The 18,740-nt window shown below is 44.7% G+C and overlaps 4 protein-coding genes across 4 annotated transcripts; 1 reads left to right on the top strand and 3 right to left on the bottom strand.

Annotated features, from left to right (window-relative positions):
- Positions 1 to 2: 2 nt before the first annotated feature.
- Positions 3 to 12,927, bottom strand: K450DRAFT_244147 (uncharacterized protein). Its single transcript, XM_051589536.1, has 20 exons — positions 12,774 to 12,927; positions 12,629 to 12,693; positions 12,249 to 12,545; positions 11,631 to 12,174; positions 11,459 to 11,565; positions 11,230 to 11,383; positions 11,000 to 11,148; positions 10,820 to 10,930; positions 10,439 to 10,745; positions 10,238 to 10,359; positions 9,703 to 10,173; positions 9,339 to 9,627; positions 9,074 to 9,272; positions 8,706 to 9,007; positions 8,517 to 8,636; positions 8,373 to 8,447; positions 5,097 to 8,301; positions 4,881 to 5,031; positions 4,526 to 4,771; positions 3 to 4,445 (listed from the first exon to the last, which is right to left on the bottom strand). The coding sequence occupies exons 2-20, from the start codon at positions 12,668 to 12,670 to the stop codon at positions 180 to 182; spliced, it is 11,157 nt and encodes a 3,718-aa protein (XP_051443937.1). The 5' UTR covers positions 12,671 to 12,693; positions 12,774 to 12,927; the 3' UTR covers positions 3 to 179.
- A 22-nt stretch (positions 12,928 to 12,949) lies between these two features.
- K450DRAFT_244139 (uncharacterized protein) lies at positions 12,950 to 15,235 on the top strand. Its single transcript, XM_051589535.1, has 10 exons — positions 12,950 to 13,254; positions 13,327 to 13,405; positions 13,469 to 13,555; positions 13,628 to 13,836; positions 13,914 to 14,053; positions 14,120 to 14,201; positions 14,272 to 14,480; positions 14,555 to 14,730; positions 14,815 to 14,917; positions 14,989 to 15,235. The coding sequence occupies exons 1-10, from the start codon at positions 13,062 to 13,064 to the stop codon at positions 15,127 to 15,129; spliced, it is 1,419 nt and encodes a 472-aa protein (XP_051443936.1). The 5' UTR covers positions 12,950 to 13,061; the 3' UTR covers positions 15,130 to 15,235.
- Positions 14,986 to 16,255, bottom strand: K450DRAFT_244132 (uncharacterized protein). Its single transcript, XM_051589534.1, has 5 exons — positions 16,179 to 16,255; positions 16,026 to 16,121; positions 15,818 to 15,947; positions 15,365 to 15,742; positions 14,986 to 15,282 (listed from the first exon to the last, which is right to left on the bottom strand). Exons 1-5 carry the CDS (start codon positions 16,208 to 16,210, stop codon positions 15,157 to 15,159), a joined length of 762 nt encoding a protein of 253 aa, XP_051443935.1. The 5' UTR covers positions 16,211 to 16,255; the 3' UTR covers positions 14,986 to 15,156.
- A 1-nt stretch (position 16,256) lies between these two features.
- K450DRAFT_244120 (uncharacterized protein) lies at positions 16,257 to 18,593 on the bottom strand. Its single transcript, XM_051589533.1, has 8 exons — positions 18,529 to 18,593; positions 18,386 to 18,464; positions 18,231 to 18,310; positions 18,027 to 18,162; positions 17,826 to 17,926; positions 17,419 to 17,750; positions 17,207 to 17,339; positions 16,257 to 17,135 (listed from the first exon to the last, which is right to left on the bottom strand). Exons 1-8 carry the CDS (start codon positions 18,565 to 18,567, stop codon positions 16,569 to 16,571), a joined length of 1,467 nt encoding a protein of 488 aa, XP_051443934.1. The 5' UTR covers positions 18,568 to 18,593; the 3' UTR covers positions 16,257 to 16,568.
- Between the last annotated feature and the right edge of the window lie 147 nt (positions 18,594 to 18,740).

Raw genomic sequence — 18,740 nt, 5'->3', positions numbered from 1 at the left:
TATAGGAACAGTTTGAATTGCAATTTTGAGAAAAATAAAATAAAAAAGTGAGGTGTTGGTGACATGTAGAAAGAACGGGTAAAGGAAGCATGGTACAGTTATTGACGAAGAAGAAAACAAAGCAAAACACAGGGAAGAAAAATGATGTAAAATAAAAAGCGAGTTGTTAACTACTTTATCTATCCAAATCCAAATCCTGTAGAGCATTCTCTTATGGCCGTTAAGAGATTAGCCCGAAGTCCTTCATACGATTCGTACTGAGGAAGGTCGACTTGATTAAAGCAGGTGTGAGCACTGGGAAGTCGGTTGGTGGAGTATTGACAATGGATCTGGAACTTTTGAGTACCACCGGACCCTTGGAGGTGAGCAAATCCTTCAAGTGGAACCTTGGAAGTACCTGTAGCAAATTGTAACAATTTGGCACGCTCTTCTTGATCAAAGCTGCGAACCGCTCTCCAGAACCAGTTGATTTGAGGTGAAGCCTGTGAGTAGCCTTGATATTCAGTATTGTTTTTCCAGTCGTCTATATCGATATCTGGCATGCCAGAAATGAGTAATTCCAGTTCTTGTTCATTAAAAATGCTGATGAGTTGTTCAGAAATGATATCGTGGAATCCATCGAGGAAAGCGTTGATTTGGTCTTTAATGGCCACAGTGAGCTTTTGTTCGGTAATGAGCTTGACATATTCTTGCTTATTTTCTTCCGTGACGGGTATATCACGTCCATTTGGCAACAAATCGATCTCCTTCTTATTACCAAAATCATCCGTTTCCACGCTGAACGTCAAATCAATGATATCGGTAATGTCGTTCTCCAACATCCAGACCAAACTCTTGTAATACTCTGGGTCGATTGCTTCTACATCTCGGTAATCGACTGCACGTCCAAGAATATGCTTATAGAAAGATCGAGTGAAATAAGCATCCAATAGGCGACCATCATAAATAGCTTTACCGATAACACGCCCAACAAATTTGAAGAAGGAAAGATGATCGGGATTGGCCCACGATGCACGATTGGGTTGGTAGGTAAGTTTGTCGGCAGCGGATGTTTTGAACAAGGCGTAATTTGGATCAAACATTTGTCGAGCCAGAACAGAAAACCATTCTCGAGACACACCACCGGCATCTACACCTTCTTCATCGTAGAAGCGAACAGTCAACTTTCCAAACTTGATTTCATCACCGCTACGACCTTGTAATTGATGATAAGAATCCTCAAATACGTATTGTCTACGCACGTTGAGTTGCAAAGAGGGGTAATGATCACGGTTGGTACGCTTGTGTAGTTGTTGATTAAAGTAGTTGCGCTTGTTATCAAACTCCAGCATCTTGGGGTTCTTGACGAGCAGAGAGAAGGAGCCACTCATCAAGGATGGATTGTTGCGAACCATAATATTAAGGATTTTCTTGTGATCTTCAGTAAATCTGAAGAAGAACTCCTCTTCAAAAGCATCCGGAATAGGTATTTCTACAGATGGGGTAGTGGACGCTGTGGCGAGAGCCTTTTGAGATCCCTTCTCAGCAACATATTTGGAGACAACCATGAAAGCTTCGATAAGAGGTAAAAGCACCGTGGCAACATTGATCATTTCTTCTTTCTCGTGTACAACAGATAAGCAAGAGCCCAAAAGTCGCCACATCGGACCAAATTCGAGTTCGTCGTAAATCTTCAAGATGCGCTCTTCGTTCTTTTGGACCAAATCAGTAGCATCCTTTGACTTTGCCTCCAAGTTCTGTTTTCGTGAATACATGTAATCGATGGTTTTTAGCACACGTAACAATTTGGCTTGCTGGGAAGAGGCTGGTGAAAACTTGGTTAGAGTAGTTCCCTGGATATCTACACCAGACATTGTGTTTTCCATGACGGCATGAAGTTCCTTCAAGTCCTCGCGAATTTGCACTCCAGATTGACTTGCGTCCGCAACCAGCTCTTTCGTGATCACCTGTTGAGCGCCATCCAAAGCTGAAAGATGCGATATGACGTTCAAAGTATATTGGAAAGTACGACTTGAGCATTCGCCAGTAGTAAGCACATGAACAATCATCTTGATAGACGCCTCGGGAATGACGGGTGGTTTTGGCAGATATTTGTGAGAGGTGCCGTGGCCTTCAGTCTTTGCGGATTCCTCAGGTTTGGTGGGGGGTTGAGCATCACCAGCAGTAGTCTTGTCCTTCGACTGCTCCTCAGCAGCAGCTGGTACTGGTTTGTTTTTGCTTTCTTCTTTTTCCTCGGTCTTCTTGACCAAAGCTGGAAGTGGTCGGCAAATAGTCGCCAAGAAATGCATGAGTTGTTCCATTAGACCAGAGTTCGAAGTGAACACAGGACGGTCAAGCAGGCTCATGAGAACTACGATAGGATACTTGCTGAGGGCATGCTTATCCTTCTCTTTTCCTTTCGTTTTCTTGACATTCACCTTCTTCATGGTCGAAAGATGGTCATTTTCAGTCAAGAAATACGTCAGAGTATGGCTGTTACAAGACACAATATAGATGAGAGCTTCTAAGCAGCGCTGCGTAACCAGGTTGGGAACGCTTTCTCCAGCAACGGTGGTGGCCGAAGCTGAGTTGGCCTTTGCTTTTTGAACCTTGACCGAGCTCTTGGATTGCAAAGAAAGTTGAGCAAAGCTTCGATCGACTGCAGCCAAATCAGCACTGCCATCTTGAAGAATACAAATGAGAAGGGACAGCAAGTCGCCTCTACTCTTACTATTTTCACAAAGATTCAAGAGTAACTTGTTGAGCAATCCTTTGGAAATAGCCTGAGGAACAAACAAAAGTCGAACAAGCGTAGCAAGCTGTGCCCGGTCAACTAATTGAATCACATCTTTTCGGTGACTGGTCTTGGTCTGAGTGGCTGCGGCAGCTATTGGACTATGAGGCAAGCGACCGGGGGATCTGCGAATGAGACGCGTTTGGAAAGCACTGGTATCCGCATTAGAGCCGCTAGAGTTGAGTAGAGCTTCAAATTCGTTGGCAAATGCATCCAAAGGTGTCAAAAGATTGGTAGTGCTTGTACCAGCCGTGCTAGCCTGAGTGCTGGTGATGCCCTGTTGACGTTGTCTTTCTCGGCGCTCACGTTCAATCGCCTCTTGCTGAAGTACTTCCTCACGAATTTCCGGTGGTAAGGCATTCAAGAATTCAGGGCTGATGGATTCTGTCTCTGTTGTTGGGGCAGGAGGCTGGCGCTCTTGTATATGCTGATTGACAACTTCGCGACGAAGATCGTCAGGCAAAGCTTCCAAGAACTCAATATCAATACCGGTACCAGAAATATCCACTTCTTCACCATTGATCATGATGGTAGTTGGCGGTTGACTGGGTTCTGATTTTTCTTGAGGTGCAGGTGCTTGAGCGGCAGGTGATTCTTCAGAAGCGGGTTCAGTGCCTGAAGCCGACGCTTCAGCAGCAGCCTTGGCTTCCTCTGCCTTCAACTTGCGCTCTTCCTCCTCCTTGCGCTTTTGTTCTTCTTCAGCCTTACGGCGCTCTTCCTCTTCCTTGCGCCGTTGTTCTGCTCTGGCTTCTTCTTCAGCAACACGCTTTCGCTTGTCATCTTCAATAGCATGAGGAATGAGAGCGTTGGAAATAGCATTGAACAACTTTCCAGCCTTGTCAGTAAGCGCTGAGCCATACAACATTCTTCCTTCTTGCAACCAGCGTTCTGAGGAATTCAAGGGTTGGAAATCTTGGAGAGCAGACCACGCTTCGGTTTCCTGGGCAGAATGCTGTCCACGCTGATTACCTGATGCAGGACCAGAGGATCCAGGCATGCGGTCAAGTTCAAAGCTGCTGGTGACTTGGCCGGTACCATTATTATAGACATCGACTCGGTAAGCACCGCCTGAACCTCCTCCACCGGCACGGTTGTTGAGCAAATTCTCTAGGACTTGAACAGCGCTGCCACCCAAAATGTCTTCAAATGCCTGAAGGTTACTGAATCCATGGCTGCGACGACCTCGTTGGGTATCAGAGTCCCCAAAGCCGGAGGAGCCTCCTGGTCGATTGGCAAGCAAAGGATGCGTGACAATTTCATCATTGTTGCCACCCGAGCCGCCGCCAGGGTGGTCACGGAATGAACGGCCAACCACTTGAACGGAGCCCATGTCGAATAATGGTGCGCGATCTACACCTCGCCCAGTGACAGCTTCTAATTGGATGGGCGGCATAGAGGTTTCCCAACCGCCTCGTCTGGCGATAGAATGAAGACCACGAGCATGTCGACGATGAGTGCCTAGAGAACGACTGGCACGTGCCCAGCCATCTGTCTCAGCTCCAGCAATACCGTCGTCCAATTCATGGGGAACAAGGAAAGGATTTTCCAAAATATCGTCATCGAAAACACCTTCAGTAATTTCTGCTTCGATATCATCGTCGTCCACATTTTCAGACTCGTCATCCTCATCAAAGTCAGATGTGTCAAGCGTGTTTAAATCATCTTCCTGATCCTATAATGATGCATGTTAATATATTAAGTTTTTTTTTTTTTTTCTTTTCCAAAGGTGAGCCGACGGCAGACTACACTTACCTCATCAAATGGATCGGCATGTCGTCTGTGATGGTGATGATGTTCGTGGTCATCATCATCGAGTTCAGTATGCAAACGAATAATAGGCTCGTTTTGATCGGTAATGTCTTCCAGGTGCCAGGTCATTTCACGATTGCCACCTTCTTCATCGTCATCCGAGTCGTCAACGTCTTCATCATCATCAATGATCTCCTCGGCTTCGTCGTCAGAAATCATTTCGGCATCGTCATCTTCGTCCATTTCATCCTAATAACATTTGAGTATACATCATGTTTAGTTCAATGGCCATGAAGATATGCTTGATATAAATCAAGGTTATGAAATGAATGTATAGGTCAGAGAAACCAGTACTAACCTCGTCATCTTCCATGCCAGAGTGATAATGATGTCGATGCATCATGTCTTCGTCTTCGATATCATCATCATCATCGTCTTCATCATCGCTAAGGTCACTCATTTCGCTGAGGTCGCTGTCATTGTCTTGATCAAACTCATCTTCGTCGAATCTGATGCATAGAAGTTATTAGAATTTGTCCCAATATATAGATGTGTGTGTGTGTGTGATACTTACCCGTCTTCATCATCGTCAGATTCCATTTCATCATCGTCTTCTTCTTCCATCACAGAGCCATCGTACATGCCCAATGCAGAGTTTCTATAGAGATCGGGTGCTTCGTCTTCTTCATCAGCAACAGAATCTGGTACCGCAACAAATTCAGCGTGATGATCTTCCTCAGCAGCCTTCTTATCGTCTTTAGATGGCTCATCTGTTCGCTCAATCTTGATAGCGATCTTGGTGAGTTGTTCCAGCGGACGCAAAAGTGCATTCAAAACTGTTTTCGCATGTGGATAGTTAACATCAACATCACTGACAGCATTGGTGAGAACGGCGACAAACCCCTTGTCCAACATGATTTTGGCAATGTTGATAGGAGTGTCTTCTTTGGGCTTTTGAAGCGGGCCGCCAGAGTTGGGTGAAGCGTTCAAAATGCGATGACACAAATCGGCAAAGGCAAGATATTTTCCATACTGTACAGAAATAGCATCAGTGGAAGAAATAGCTTCCTTGAAACTTCGTAGAATGCCATCCAGGACAGATTTACGAACAACGGAAAGATCTGATTTCTGAGGTTCTTGTCCTTCATTTTGGCTTGCGTTGTCGTAGCACATGGCAACCAGCACAGAAGCAGTCCAGGTAGACAAACTGTATTTCAGGCGGCTGCTATCTTCCGTTGGGTTCAGTTGCCCATAAGGTAAGAAATCATTCAACAACATGTTGATAAACCCATTGTCTCTCCATTTAGCAGAGGATGATGTAGAGCCATCTTTGCTGTTTCGGCGGAGGTGGTGCTTGATGACATAGTACTTGCAGCTGGGATAGGATGACACCAATTCCACTAGACATTGCAGAAGGAAACCAGCGTACACGTATCTTCCATTCACAATGGAAGTTCGCTTCTTCTCGAGTTCTTCTTTGTTTTCTTCGGTTTCCTCTTCGTCCATTTTCACAGGTTCGAACATTTGAACACGAACATTCATCAACTCTGTAACAAGGTGGTTGATGACAAGCTCTGCGCATTTCGCTTTTCTTTCTTGAGCAGCAGCTGCAGCTTGAGCAACGTCAGCTTCTGTTGGCTCGCTGGTGGTCATCTCGACATCGCCAGAGGCGTCTTTGGCTGTTTCAGTTGCTTCTTTGTCATCTGTCTTTGGGGCCAGTCCAATTTGTTGAGAGCGCCCGGTAGGGTCATACTTGGTCAAACGACAAATGCGCTCTACGACCTTGATGAAGACATTGGGCTGTCGAAGGGCAACATGTCCATTGGTACGAACAAAGGTAGCAATGTCTACTAGGCGTGGTCTAGGTATGGTGAACCAGGTGGTAATTAGGTCTTTCATAGTCTCTTCAATGACATCCAAGTCTTCAATGATATTGCGAAGGATAATGATGATAAAAGCTTGTTGACCTCTGAATCCATCCAGGCCATGTCTTGGAAGTTCCAAAAGAAGTTGTAGACCACCTTGCTGAACAAAGCTGGAAGCGGTTTCATGGTTCCGCGTAACTCTGACCAGGATTCGAAGGATAGCATGTAAATCATCCTTGGCAGGATTAGGTTGATGTAATAACTTCACACACGCTGTCAGCATCGTGACACGTTGAGCATCCAGAGTAGCTGTTTCGTCAGTATCCATCTCCACTTCTGTATCTTTCGGTACAGCAGCTTCAGCCTCCTTTAAGCTCTTGCCAGCTTCAATCTCCTTCTTCAAGGCAGCTTGACGGTCTGTCTCCAGTGGGACACTGCGAGGTTCTTCTTGTGCTGCGATGAGCACTTCCAGAACAAGACAGAGGGCAGCAAGCCAGGATGGCAAAGGCTTGTCGGCTTCCAAGTTGGAAACACTCTCAAACATCTTTAGGAGGACGGGAATGAGTTTAGGGGCGAAACTGTCCAAAGCGGCATGCATGGTGTTTTCACGGAAGAGCAAAGCGAGCAGACGCAAAGTGGTACGCATTCTCTCGCTGGCGTCAGATTGTTCATAATCGAGATCTTGATTCTGCTCAACGTACTTTGCAAGTTCTTCAACAATGCCGTCTGAGCCGCTGAATTTATGAACCACAAGACAAAGGTCCTTGATTTCGAAGATGATGTCTTCACGACTATCAAGAAGTGATATGATCTTGGCAGCAATCTCATCACGTAACTGTTTTCTCTGCACAGCCAGTTCTTCGATGCGAGCTTCTTGTTCTTCCTTCAACTTTTGTGCTGCAGCTTGTGTGGTTTCATCGTCTTGTTCATCCTCAGATCGGAACGGGGCATCATCGTCTTCGTCAGTGTCAAGGTCGCTGTTTCTTTCTGGTGTTTCCATAGACATACGGAGTGCTCTTTGAAGAATTTCAGCCCCATCCACTTCTTCATCATCATCGTCGTCGTCGTCGTCTTCTTCATCTGAATCATCGACGTCGTCGTGCTCATCATCGTCATCTTCATGCTCATCATTGTCTTGATTCTCTCCTTCACCGTCGGATGGAGCAGCCTGACTATCGGTAGCTTGGCTGCCTATACGACGACTACGTTCGGAGGTGATGGCGTTCGCACCAGTGTTCAAGAATGGCTGAGGGTGACTGAACAAATAATCAATGGCTCGAGAAATCTGATTGTTGCAACGAATCAGGGCTTGTTCTGCTGATGCTCGTTCAAAACCCATATCGATGAGAGTCTGAATGTGAGTCTCATCGGCAACAGGCGTTGATCGTGGAGGTGCGAATATAGAGGAGGTGAGGCGGACGTTGGAGCTCGCAGGGCCAATGGAAAGTGAAGTAGACTGTATATCAGACTCGCCGTCACCTTTGATGAGCTGTACCATATTCTTGATGATGTCTCGCACAACACCCTTGGGAAACTTTTTCATATTGGGTGTATTCCAAAGTTCTCGAAGTATGGGAAGTAATTGCAGGCGCATAGAAATCAACCATTCATGTGGATTGAAATAATTGGGACTCGTGCGATCTTTTTCCTTGGAGGCGATTGAGCCAGTGTAAGGAGAATCATGCAAGTATTTCGAAGAGCCAAGCTGTGACATGATATTGAGAATGGTTTCGATACCGCGCTCTAATTCTTTCTGCTTGTCTTTTTGATCTTCGCTGCGTTCACTTTCTGGGATCTCAACCAGCTTTGTTGCTTCTGTCCAAAGCACCTTAAGTGTATCGAAAAAGCACCGAGGTCCGTTTTGTCGATCGAAAGTGACTACCAAAACAGTCTGCAAGACAGGCTGGGAGCGATCTATACGTGGAAAAGAAGATGAGAAAATAGTCACTTTACGTGCAAAGATAATAAAATTCACAATTGCTTACCGTCCATGAGCAGTAAGGATGTCATTGTAGTCATGGATGCAATGTAGCTATAGCGGCATGATTCAGATGCCTTGTCTGTTGATTTGATTGTGTTAATGGGTATGTGGGGCAAATGTAACGTCCAGTTCCTTACAAAACACTTACATATCCTCTCAAATGTGATATTTTCCTTGATAACGGTAGACATCAATTCAGCCAATTTGAAAGCTTCCTTCTTTTGATCATTGTCCATAAGTCGACGTGTAACAGACATCTTGGTGAGACCTATAGCAAATAATAAACAGTTGAGTTCACCACCACCTCTGTATAAGATTTCTTTCTGGATTTACTAACCTTGGAAAATGGGCATCAAACATGCGCACATATCGGTAAGAACATTTCGGAACTGATTGGTATTATGCAATCGAGTTTCTGTAGGCTCCATACGTCGATTACCAGGTTCAGCGGTGGGTTGCTTGTCAACAGTTGGAGTGGATGACGCTTCACTGGTGAGGTCGGTGTTACTCAGACCAAAGCCGCTAATGCCGAGTGGGTGGTCGTTTGCAGTAGCAGAGGCTTTCTTTTGTAAATTCTTCAAGCTATACCAAGCCTTTGGCACTGCACTACGAAGAAGGAAGTTCTCAAAAGCAGCAGATCTGATAAGGTGTTCATAAATTAGCCAAATGATTAACTATCGCCATATGCATGCATTCAACGCTTACCGGTGAAGCTTGCCAAGCAGCAACAAAATATTGGGCTCTTCTGTTTGCGACACAAATTCTTGCACAATAGCAACGCCATTCTTTCCATGTGAAAAGACGGGAGATGTACAAATGTTGGAGAGCAAAGTGCTGAACCCATGCAATTCAACAAGCTTTCGGAACATCTTGTTGGCGCGATCAATTTCTGCTGGCTCCGTTTCTGTACGAATTGAAAGATTAGAGAATTCCTATAGAATAGATCAGATTTCCAAAAAGTGAACATTACCTTTGAGGTCAATAAAGTCAACAATCATGCTTTTTGGTGAATCATTATCCAGGAAGTCGGAGGCATTCTCCAAAGCCACTCGCAGGCGCTTAAGGATGATCTTAATCGTTGTGGCAGAGTTGACTTCACTGATCAATCGGAAGAGGTAGGATAACGAATCAGATGCTATGGATACAGCAAAATCACCGGGCAACATAGGCAAAGAATAAATGTCCAAAAGAATCTCCAAGCCGCCTTCTGATGTGAAGTCTCTGCAGTGGGCATTATTCTGAAACAAGCCTTCAAGGAACTAGAAGCACGAACAGTGGTAAATTAGTCAACAGTACGTCAATCGATTGTCATGATGGATGGAATAGCCACTTACTCTGGCCACAACATCGATAAAAGACACCAAGACACAATCCTTCTTGTCTTTATCGTCAGGTACAGCATCCGTAGGTTTAGGGTCTGCAGAACTCTTGGTAGCGTCCTCTGACTCAGTGGATTCCATGACGGCGCTTGCTGGTTTTTCGGGTTCTCCAGGTTTGGCGGCTCGTAGCAAATGGCTATCATCAGCAGGTTTGCCAATTTCCTGATGACCCATCTCAATGACACGCTTCGCCATATCAATGACAGCCTGGATGACATCGGGCTTCAATACAGGATGATGACGCATAAGCTCGTCCATGGCTGTACCGAGCAATGTTGCTACATCGAGCTCACCATTCGCTCGCAAAAACTGAGGTGATGTGAAGAGATTGAAGAAATGATGGATGGGCTTTGCACTGTTGAACATTTCAAGGCCAGGTGCATTTAAACAGATGGCACCAAATGCATTGGAAGCAGCAAGAAGAACCTATAAATCGGATGAATGAGTTCACAACCCATTTGAGACAACACGCCAATGAAATGAAGCTTACATCTGTTGATACGGTGGTGTATTCTGTAATGGTACTTAAGAAGCTTTGTGGGAGCTTAGCCTCTTGCAAGATAGGCAGAGAGGTAGGTTCGTTATGAATGAAGGTTGACATCACGTTGATGGCTAAAATAAAATAACACAACCCGTTAGTCACACATGAAATGGGCATCCGACGGTACATCCTTCAAAAAGGATCGCTTACCAAGAGCAAATACGCTGTTACCAAAGACCTGTGGCTGCTCAACCACAGACTTCAAAGACAGGGGAAGTGATGAGTCAATCAAGTTTCGAAGACCGTCAGCGGTACCGGAGGATTCCATCATGTGTAGAACGAATTTGAACATGGCCTTGAGCAAAGCCGTCCTTTCATGAGGAGCCGCAGCATTATTAATTTCATCGACGGCAGCTTCTTCTGGGGTGCAAGTTTCTTCGTCGTTTTGATCTTGCACATCTTCCATGGAGTCCTTCTTACGCGATGCTGCTAATTCTGTACAATAGTCTACTTCAATCTATTGATGAAAAGAAAGCGTAAGTGAATGTGCATCTGGGTCGATAGGATCCCATGTTGATGTTTGATGCATACCTTGATACGACTGACAAGACTATCTAAACCGCCAGCGTTGCAGAATGCAGAGAACGAGGCAGCAAATCCATAAACAATGCTATCCAGTAAACCAACTGACTTTGTCACATTCTGTAAGAGATGGAAAGCTCAGCATGAAGCTCAAAGCAGAACAGTATGCCCATACGTATGATAATATACCTTTAACTGATTGATCTTCTTGTTTCCAAGAATGGTCAATAGAGTGGGAATGATGCCAGCGGACATAAGCATCTGGCCACCGCTTTGTGTTTGAATCAGATATGTCACAAAAGCAAACAAGGCGTCCAAAAAGTCTTGTGGGTAATAGGCTGAGAGTTCAGCAAAGAGAAAAGACGGTTTAAAACGCATGTTCACATTTTCTCCCAATTCTTTCGTGTATGACAGCTTACCATCATCGCTATCCATGGCAACGGTCACCTTCCTCAAGATGTAAAGTAGAGTTCCATGGTTTGCAGAAGCATTGGCAGCGGTTAGCACTTCACTCAGCTTGCTTCTGTGTCTTGCTATGGCATCTAATGCGTACAATGCAGCGGCTTGAACAGTCTATGCACAAAAATAGATATGAGGGATTCCGTCCATGTCATCACAAAGAAATGCTCAGCAGATATGAAGACTTACCAATGGAGCATTCTTTTCTGGATGAATGAGGTCTGCCAAGTTGTTGATCAGACTGGGTTCATACATAAAGACACGGTTTTGAGCCATGGCTTCAGATACGGTATGTGCTGCGATCAAAATGTGCTATTAGCCGCAGTAGTACATGAGAATCACGACCTGTAGGTAAACTTACACATGATGGCAATGGACAACAGCCGAATAGCCAATAACCGCTTCCGTAATTCGGGTTGGTAAAGGCGCTTGGCAATGCGAATACGATGGGCTAGCTCAAAATGATATTCTGCTGGTATGGCATGCTCTTCAACCAGTCGCTTAAATTCGTCGGTTTCCGAGGTGGTAGAATCTTTCGACATCTGAGCAGTAATGACAATAACACCTTCCTCATTAGAGGGTTCGTCTGTAGTTGGCGCTGTGCTTTCTTCCAGAGGTTTGCTATCCTTCTGTTTCGCATCTGCGGTTCGAAAGAACTGCAATCGGACCGTTGCCATCTCAGGTGTTACTTGTAAGTCATCATCACACAGTGACAACAGATCGAGGTTTCCAAGAGGCTTTGAAAAATGCCATCCACGAGCCAACTCTGTTATTTTATCGTGCGACAAAGAGAACCCAGATCGAATGTTCCGTTGGCTGCTCATGCGCTGAGCTGGTCTTAAAATCAAACGCAGAACTGCTTCCAAAACATCAAGGTCGATGGTGTTGAGTAGTTTGTTCAAATGCTGCAAGAAAGGTCAGGGATACATGAGAATGGGCTGACGAGAACAACAGCAAAGGGCGGCGGCGTGTGTCTTACCTCGTATGAGTTGTATATGTTCCTATTTGTACAGCTTTCGATCAAGAGACGAGTGAAGTGAACGATCGAAATGATGATAACTTTGGTTGGGTTATCAAATTCCCTTTCTTGTATTTTATCGAGATTATATTCGGTGCAAATGCGTTCTAAAATGCTGTCAAAGCGATTCAGGACGGGTATCCAAAGAAACAGATCGCCACGTGGAAACGACCATTCGGGAAGCGATGCGGTATATGTAGGTATGTCGCTCTCGTCGCAGTCAGTTAGCTGCTTGATCAAATCGCGTAGGCGTTTGGGCTATGAACAACAATGGGGCATGAGTATGACTGCGGTTCCTTTGACCATGCTTACACGTTGAACAACGGCAGCGCGGGACTTACGGGTGGGGTCAGCTTTTTAGAAGGCGTCTTTTTAATCTTCATGATTGCTAGACTGGTCTACTGATCTCTGGAAGCGGTAAACCTAGGGTATATGATCAGCGCTACTACTACCAGCAAAGCGCCGGATCTCAAAGTGGAATCCTACCTTGTAAGCAATTATGTCAAAAGGAGTAGTGTATATTAATCAGAGCAAGCTTGTAACAAGCGAGCAGGTGGATTCCAGCTTGCTTTCTTATACAAGAATGAGACTAATTTGATTTGAAAAGGGTGTTTCGAAGAACAAAAGCGTTTGGAAAAAATACTACGTTCGAAAATTTATTAGGAGTTTGGCTTGGCTTTTTGGAGAAACAAGCATCGAAACAACGCCCGACGTCATACGTTTTTAACCCACTAGCTTCACACCGTCCTGCAATCTTGCCAAAATTCCCCCACCATGACCGATCAACAGGAGCAAGAGCTATCTACATCTCTCGATTCTTCGTCCTCTATAGGATCAAGCTTGAGCGAAAACAATAAAATGTACAATAAGCTGAAGAGGCAAGGATCACGAAGTTCTGTACTGGCAACTCGTCCTGGCCGATCGCAGTCGATATCCAAAGACAGTCAGAAGCAAGTCATGAATGAAGGTACCATAACTCGTGCTTAATGTTGGTTACCTGTCGAGAAAGACGTGCCTCAAACCTCAAGTTGATTTCCAGACCCCGACACGAAGACATGGTCTCGACATAAGAAGCACTTTTTCATACTGAGTAGCGCAGGAAAGCCCATATGGACAAGGTATGTAGGGGAAATGAGAGATTGTCCGTCAATTGAAGTTCAACTGAGCCTTTTTCTCTAAAGATATGGTGATGAAGCAGGCATTTCATCTCTAATGGGTGTCATCCAAGCAATCATTTCATTTTTCCAAGCTGACGACGATAGTGTAAAGTAAGTGATAGGCAGAGTATCATTAGGAAGTTATCTCAAGATAGTACTAGAAGAGCTTACATCGTTCTGCAGATGCATGAACGCTGGACATCACAAATTTGTCTTTCAACTAAAAGATCCACTGTATCTTGTGGCCGTGGCTAAGACAGGAGAATCCGAAGCACATTTGCGAGATCAATTATTATACTTGCATAGTCAAATCTTGAGCGTTCTAACCAGTCTGCAGCTTACCAAAATCTTTGAACAGCGCATCAACTTCGACCTCAGGCGCTTACTCAGTGGTAAGCACCACCCATATGCTTGCAAACTTTAAAGACATGATGACCCTATCTGAGCCAGCTGACATGTGGTTCCACAGGTACAGAAGTGTTTTTGGACAGTCTTTCGACTCTCTTTAATAATGATCACGGGTTCATGCTGGGAGCCTTACAGTGCTTGAGAGTCTCAAAAACGTTGAGAGATCAAATTGGGAACGCGCTCGCCGATGGACGTCCCAAGGTATAGCAACTAGTTCATTGACAATGACGATGAAGACGATCACTCACAACAACGTTGTTTGATTAGGATCTATTATATGCTATCATTGTGTCCAACGGCAAGCTGGTCACTCTGTTACGGCCTAGGAAGCACAGTCTTCACCCTTCAGGTAAAATTGCTACAAAAATCCACCGCCTAACCATTCGATCATCAATGACCGACCATCTTTCTCATGGTAGATTTACATTTACTGTTTAATATGTTGACTGGATCAACAACCTTTCGGACCGCAGAATCGTGGACCCCGCTTTGCCTTCCAAAACTCAACTCCAAGGGATTTCTTCATGCCTACATTTGCTATATAGAAAGAGACACAGCTGTTGTCATGATAAGCACAAATAAGGATAGCTTTTTCGAGTTGAGCGATTGGAAGAAGCAGATTGTAGAGGTAAGTGGATGGAAGGGTTCGAGGAAAAAGGATGGTGCATGATGATGAATCTGACCCTGCTATGTTCATCATAGACTTTGACGAGCTCTGGTGCACTGCTGAAGTTGCAGCAGGCCGCTGATGAATCATATTCTGCCAGTGACATTGGAATACCGGCTCTGCGACACTTTATTTATAAGTCTAAGATGCATATACAGTTCACCTGTCCCGAGTTAGAGGCTCCGTATACGAACCCAGTCAACCGGCGTCGGTAGGTGTACTCGTAGAAAGCGTTAAATGGGAAACTTTTCACAGATACTAATTCTCTCCAACACTTGGTTTCATGATTATTAAGCCTACACCGTCTTTATCAGCGTAGTCATGATCGCCTGCATTCCAAGACACGACCGTTGAAGCTATATTATTTGGCGGGAGAGCATGAATCTATTCTAGGATGGGTGAGTGAAATTTAAATGTATACAACTGCGTCAAGATGGACCTGTATTGATTTCCATTCAACAACTCTTAGATCACTTCTTCGTTCGAGCTCTATGTTGTGTTCAATGCTACCGTGCCAAAATCCACGGTCATCACCAGCTCCAATCATTTGCTGCGATGGATCAAAAAGCATGAAGACATGCTATTCATTTTGAACTCGCCAGTTTTTTAAAAACAATATGATACAATTTATTAACGTCTAAAATTTCTCATCACCTTCCTCTGTCTCACGCAAGCTCATGATTTCAATTGTAGCTCTGCCCTTTGTATCCGCCTGCAGCAATTCATTGATCACCTTGTACTTTCCAGGATCAATCAAAGCGACCTAGATGATAATAAAGAGATATACCCACCCACCAAACTTAGTAACCCGTTGATTATTGTCACTTGCTTTCTCTTCCTCTTACCAATTCGTATTCGTCCCCAGCGAAATCTTCGTCTTCGACGTTAGCCAACAGAGGCGCCATCTTTTCTCTGAGTTTCTTGGTCTCCTTTGTCTGTGCCATGGTAATTCTGACTCGCATCTGTGCTCTTTGAATAGGCATTTCCTTCTTCTCCTGCAATTGCTTGATAACATCCAAAGCTTGTGATTTGCTGCTTCGGTTAGGATTTACACTGAGATGCAAATCATGCATAGCTTTCTCGATCATAGTAACTGTGTACGGACGCTTGGTTTGCGGGTTGATACAGTTATCGGCAACAATCGTGGCGATATCTCTCCACATGGTATCGAGTTGGTTGGATCGCTCCTTTTCTGAGACTTGCATTTCACCCTTTTTCAAAATCTGATACAGCATGGTTAGTCACCGTACTACACAAGCAACGTCTTTCAGAAGCAGCCTAGTGAACTGACAGCTTACCTCTTGTATTATCTTGTCTTGATCGTCGGTTTTGAAGCACTTGTTGAGATCGTCTTTACTAGCCACTTGTCCCTTTGAGACGTTGAGGAATATATTATGGATCTGGAGTACTTCATCCAAGTCAGTCTCTCTGCAAGTTTGACAGCAGTCAGTAAGATAGGCCACATAGTTGATAGACGCTGTCAGCATGATATAGTGCAATGCTTACACATTAGATCGCCATTCCATAACTTTATTCTTATAACATGCGATTTCGAAGCGCTTGCCACCTTTACGAAGTCGCACTATGGAAACGTTGGTGAGTCTATCAAAGCATTAGTACAAGGCTTGTTTATAAAGGAAGAGTACAAGGTGTTCTCACTTGATCTGATTGCTTGGCTGTTGAATGACCATCTCGAGCTGCGGTAGTGATTAGGAGGGAAGTAAAGAAAAAAAAAAAAAAACCGTTCACAGAGTTATGCCCTTTCACACGAAAATTTAAATGGTACGCTTAAAAAAAACCCATGAAAGGGGGGTCCTTCATTTTATAAAAAGTGGTTGTGAATGAATAGAAATTATGAAGAGAGAGTTTGGGTTTTTGATTTAGAATTTTTGTTTTCGTCGTTTTTGCTTATCTACAATCTCAAGTCTACTTTAGAAGTTGATAGCATTGCCGAAGGATGCGATCAAGCAAGCCTCGCGGAAGGCCTCAGAAAGGGTCTGATTGGGGAAAGGGTCAGTCAAATGGATAGTATGCAAAAAAGGTCTATTTTCATTCACTTACAGGATGTGCGTGGCAGGTTCTGCCAACATCTTCAGCACTAGCACCATATTCCATGGCAAGACCAGCTTCAGCAATCATTTCACCAGCGTTGGGACCCATGATGTGAACACCGAGAATTCTGTCAGTTTCAGCATCAGTGATAACCTTGACGAAACCATCGGTATCATCGTTGGTACGGGCACGGGAGTTGGCAACGAAGGGGTAGTTACCAGTCTTGTACTTGATACCAGCCTTCTTCAATTCTTCTTCGTTCTTACCAACCCATGCGATTTCGGGGTGAGTGTAGATGACAGAGGGAATAACGTCATAGTTGACGTGACCGTGGCCAGTAGCGATCATCTCAGAGACAGCGAAACCTTCATCTTCAGCCTTGTGGGCCAACATAGGTCCGAAAGTAACATCACCAATACATCTAATGTTAGAAACGTTGGTCTTGAACTCGGAGTCGATGACAATGCGGCCACGGTTATCAACCTCAACACCGACGTTTTCAAGGCCAAGACCTTCAGTGAAGGGACGACGACCAATGGAGAGAAGAACGACATCAGCATCCAACTAGAGCAACAGATTTTCAGTAAGGGGGTGAAATGGACATTTTGAACAAATAATCGAGAGGGTAAACTCACGGTCTCTTCGTTACCGCCCTTGGCGGCTTCAACATCAACCTTGACGACACCGTCAACAACCTTGGCACCGTTGACCTTGGTGTTGAGCTTGAACTTGAAGCCTTGCTTTTGCAAAACCTTGTGGAAGTTCTTGCTGTAAAAAAAAAAACGAACATAGGTAAATTATACGGTACCAAACCATTCTGAAACCAGGTGGTCCATTGATAACTTACGCAAGTTCAGTGTCCATACCACCGCCAATGGCACCAAGGTATTCGACAACGGTGACTTCGGCACCAAGACGAGACCAAACAGATCCAAGCTCGAGACCAATGACACCACCACCGATGACAATCATCTTCTTGGGAACCTTTTGAAGCTCAAGGGCACCAGTGGAGGTGACAATTTGCTTCTCATCAATTTCGATACCGGGGATGGGAGTGGCTTCAGAGCCAGTGGCAATGATGACATTCTTAGTCTTAAGGACGGATTGCTTGCCATCCAAACCATCAACTTCAATTTCGTTGGCGGTCTTGAACTTGCCCCAACCCTTGACATAGTCAACCTAACATCATCACAGAATGTTAGTCAGCGGTGTGTCTTGGAGAATAGAACCAAAAAGGAAGAATTAGTAACGCACCTTATACTTCTTGAAAAGGAATTCAACACCCTTAGTAAGACCGTTGACAGCCTTAAGCTTAGCCTTAAGCATGTTGTCGAGGTTGAGCTTGACATCACCAACTACACAAAAGGAATGCTATGTGTTAACAACCGACTAATTTTGCAGAACAGTAGGGTACTACTGCAGTTCTCTTGTACAAAAGATCTCTTCGAAACTTACCATCAATACCGCGAGACTTAAGCTCGTGAGCAGTTTGGTGGTAGATGTGGGAGTTGTTCAACATAGCCTTGGAGGGGATACAACCGACGTTCAAGCAGGTACCACCAAGAGAACCGCGCTTTTCAATACAGGCAACCTGGAACATACGGATTAGTCAATTTACGGAACGTTCTTCGTTCAAAGTGTAGCCATTGCAATCCCCACCTTCAGGCCGGACTGAGCAGCCTTAATGGCAGCAGGATAACCACCAGGACCTCCACCAATGACGACAACGTCGTATTCATCTGAGTAAAAACAAGTGATGTTCAATAAGTATGGAGATTATGATACGGTTGTTGTCAAATTGAGAGTGCATTTACCAGAAGAAGTGCTGTAGAAACGGTAGAAGCCGTTGGCGACGGGGGCTTTGACAGCTTGAACGCTGTTGCGGGCGGCAATCTTTGAAGAAATAGGATTAGTGCGAGAATACCGCTAATGGCATAACCTGGGGCAAATGACATACGGTAGCCAGAGGAGACTTTGATGCAACCAGTCTAAGCATGTTGATATATAAGTGAAAGATACAGCGGGAAACACTGGGGCGAAAACATGAAGAAAATTATGTTTCCCGCAACAGGAGACGTCACCGTTGATTGGGCCTGATTCGCACGGTGCTGCCCGGCTCTTCCGGCTCTGACAAGGCTCACACACGCATCCACTTAAATATTATCTCAC

This window comes from Umbelopsis ramanniana (genome assembly GCF_025399195.1).
Source record: "Umbelopsis ramanniana AG unplaced genomic scaffold K450scaffold_33, whole genome shotgun sequence".
Classification (NCBI taxonomy): Eukaryota; Fungi; Mucoromycota; class Umbelopsidomycetes; order Umbelopsidales; family Umbelopsidaceae; genus Umbelopsis; species Umbelopsis ramanniana.
This window is presented reverse-complemented; position numbering and strand designations above follow the sequence as displayed.